The 1784-nt window shown below is 51.4% G+C and overlaps 1 protein-coding gene across 1 annotated transcript; it reads right to left on the bottom strand.

The window, feature by feature from the left end:
• Positions 1-780: 780 nt before the first annotated feature.
• LOC119092440 (acanthoscurrin-2) lies at positions 781-1317 on the bottom strand. The gene has a single exon (XM_037215402.1). It carries the CDS (start codon positions 1315-1317, stop codon positions 781-783), a length of 537 nt encoding a protein of 178 aa, XP_037071297.1.
• Between the last annotated feature and the right edge of the window lie 467 nt (positions 1318-1784).

Genomic DNA, 1784 nt, shown 5'->3' with positions numbered 1-1784 from the left:
CTGTTATTCGGAGCAGAAGTAGTGACGCAGAGCCAGCGCTGTTACGCTCGAGGAGCTCTCCTGTCCCTTTGTCGAGTGAGAGCTGCTTGATTCGTAATGCGTCAGAGGGGCGATATCCGCTTTGATCATTTTTTCAGTCCTCGCCAGTGGGGCCAATGGTAAAATTTAAAGAGAGTTGGGTTGTCTGCTCCCTGGCCCTCCATTTCCTATGTCTGTGCGCCTGAACTACGTGTGCGGCTGTGTCCCATTTCCGGTACTCACTGGCCGTTTAAACCACTATCATTGATCACGGATGAAATACGGTGGGAGAAGTTGATGCACCGTAGCTCGCAAACAGAATTATTGCAATAACAAATGTGAAATGTGCTAGTTGCAGTGGAAGCTTATGTGCCCACTGTGATTGACGCAATTTTCTTATCCACTGATGTACTGATGGTGCATGCGACACTATCAGGGCAATTTAAACATAGGGTTCTCCGGTTCAAAAGCAGCCCGGTCTGTTGTGCGTCTCTGTGTGGCGCTCTGTTCCTTTCTGTGCTTTTCTGTCCGTTTGCTTGATTTGCTTCTTCCCCAGTGGCCTGCGCTTTCTAGTCATTTTGTCGTTTCCGCTTCATTATGTTGTTGTTTTTTTGTCTCAATATGCCTGGTTTAAATGCTCGCGATGATCATTTATTCGGTTAAATGCGGTGCAAGATGGTCGTCAATTGTCTATATATCTGCTGCCAAAATAACAGTCATACCACCAAACTATACAAGTATGTGTCTCAGGCCATTCACCTCTCAAAATTTGTAGCCATAGCTCGAGAAGTGTTTCTTGTATCCACCATAGTGATGGCCGTATCCTCCGAATCCGTAGCCGCCTCCCAGTCCTTGGAGGCCGAATCCGCCATATCCGCCTCCCAGCGCGCCAAGGGCGAATCCACCGCCGTATCCGCGGCCAAATCCCCCGAAGCCGTACCCGCCTCCCAGTCCTTGGAGGCCGAATCCGCCGTATCCGCGTCCGTATCCTCCAAAGCCGTACCGGCCGTAGCCGTACCCGCCTCCCAGTCCTTGGAGGCCGAATCCGCCGTATCCGCGTCCGAATCCTCCAAAGCCGTACCGGCCGTAGCCGTACCCGCCTCCCAGTCCTTGGAGGCCGAATCCGCCGTATCCGCGTCCGAATCCTCCGAAGCCGTACCCGCCGTAGCCGTACCCGCCTCCCAGTCCTTGGAGGCCGAATCCGCCATATCCGCCTCCCAGTGCGCCAAGGGCGAATCCACCGCCGCGTCTGCCGAAGCCGTACCCGGCTCCTAGTCCGCTGAGGCCGAATTGTCCCATGAACCCACCATAGCTGGGAGCAGCCGCAGCCACCAGGCAGAGGACGATAGCCAGCTGTAGGATGTAGAACGAAGCAATCAGGACAGTGGCTTGTGAACATACAAGTAAGATGTGACTGTGTGACGTACCTCAAATGCTGGAGCATTGAGGTCCTAAACGGGATAACCAGAATGCGTAAATAGGGGCGGCCAATAACACAATATTTCGCTTGTTATTATAAGCGCAGACCACTGACATGTAGCTCACTGAGTTTCACAACATGATTTAGGGAATATCAGTATTTCAGTATCAGTATAGCGACGATTTAAATGTATTGATATTTTATACCTTAACTCTTGGACGGGTGTACACACGAGACATGTTCAGCATTCAGTGAAGTGGAACAGGGAGAAATAAGGCTCTGAAGTGAAGTTTTAAAAAGCAGCGGGGAAATATGGGCGTTTTGGAGGACCGAGCATTCGATATTG

This window comes from Pollicipes pollicipes, unplaced genomic scaffold (genome assembly GCF_011947565.3).
Source record: "Pollicipes pollicipes isolate AB1234 unplaced genomic scaffold, Ppol_2.1 Scaffold_3447;HRSCAF=4054_pilon_pilon_pilon, whole genome shotgun sequence".
In the NCBI taxonomy this organism is placed as follows: domain Eukaryota; kingdom Metazoa; phylum Arthropoda; class Thecostraca; order Pollicipedomorpha; family Pollicipedidae; genus Pollicipes; species Pollicipes pollicipes.
Note: the sequence above shows the minus strand (reverse complement) of the source record. Positions and strands in the feature narration are given on the sequence as shown.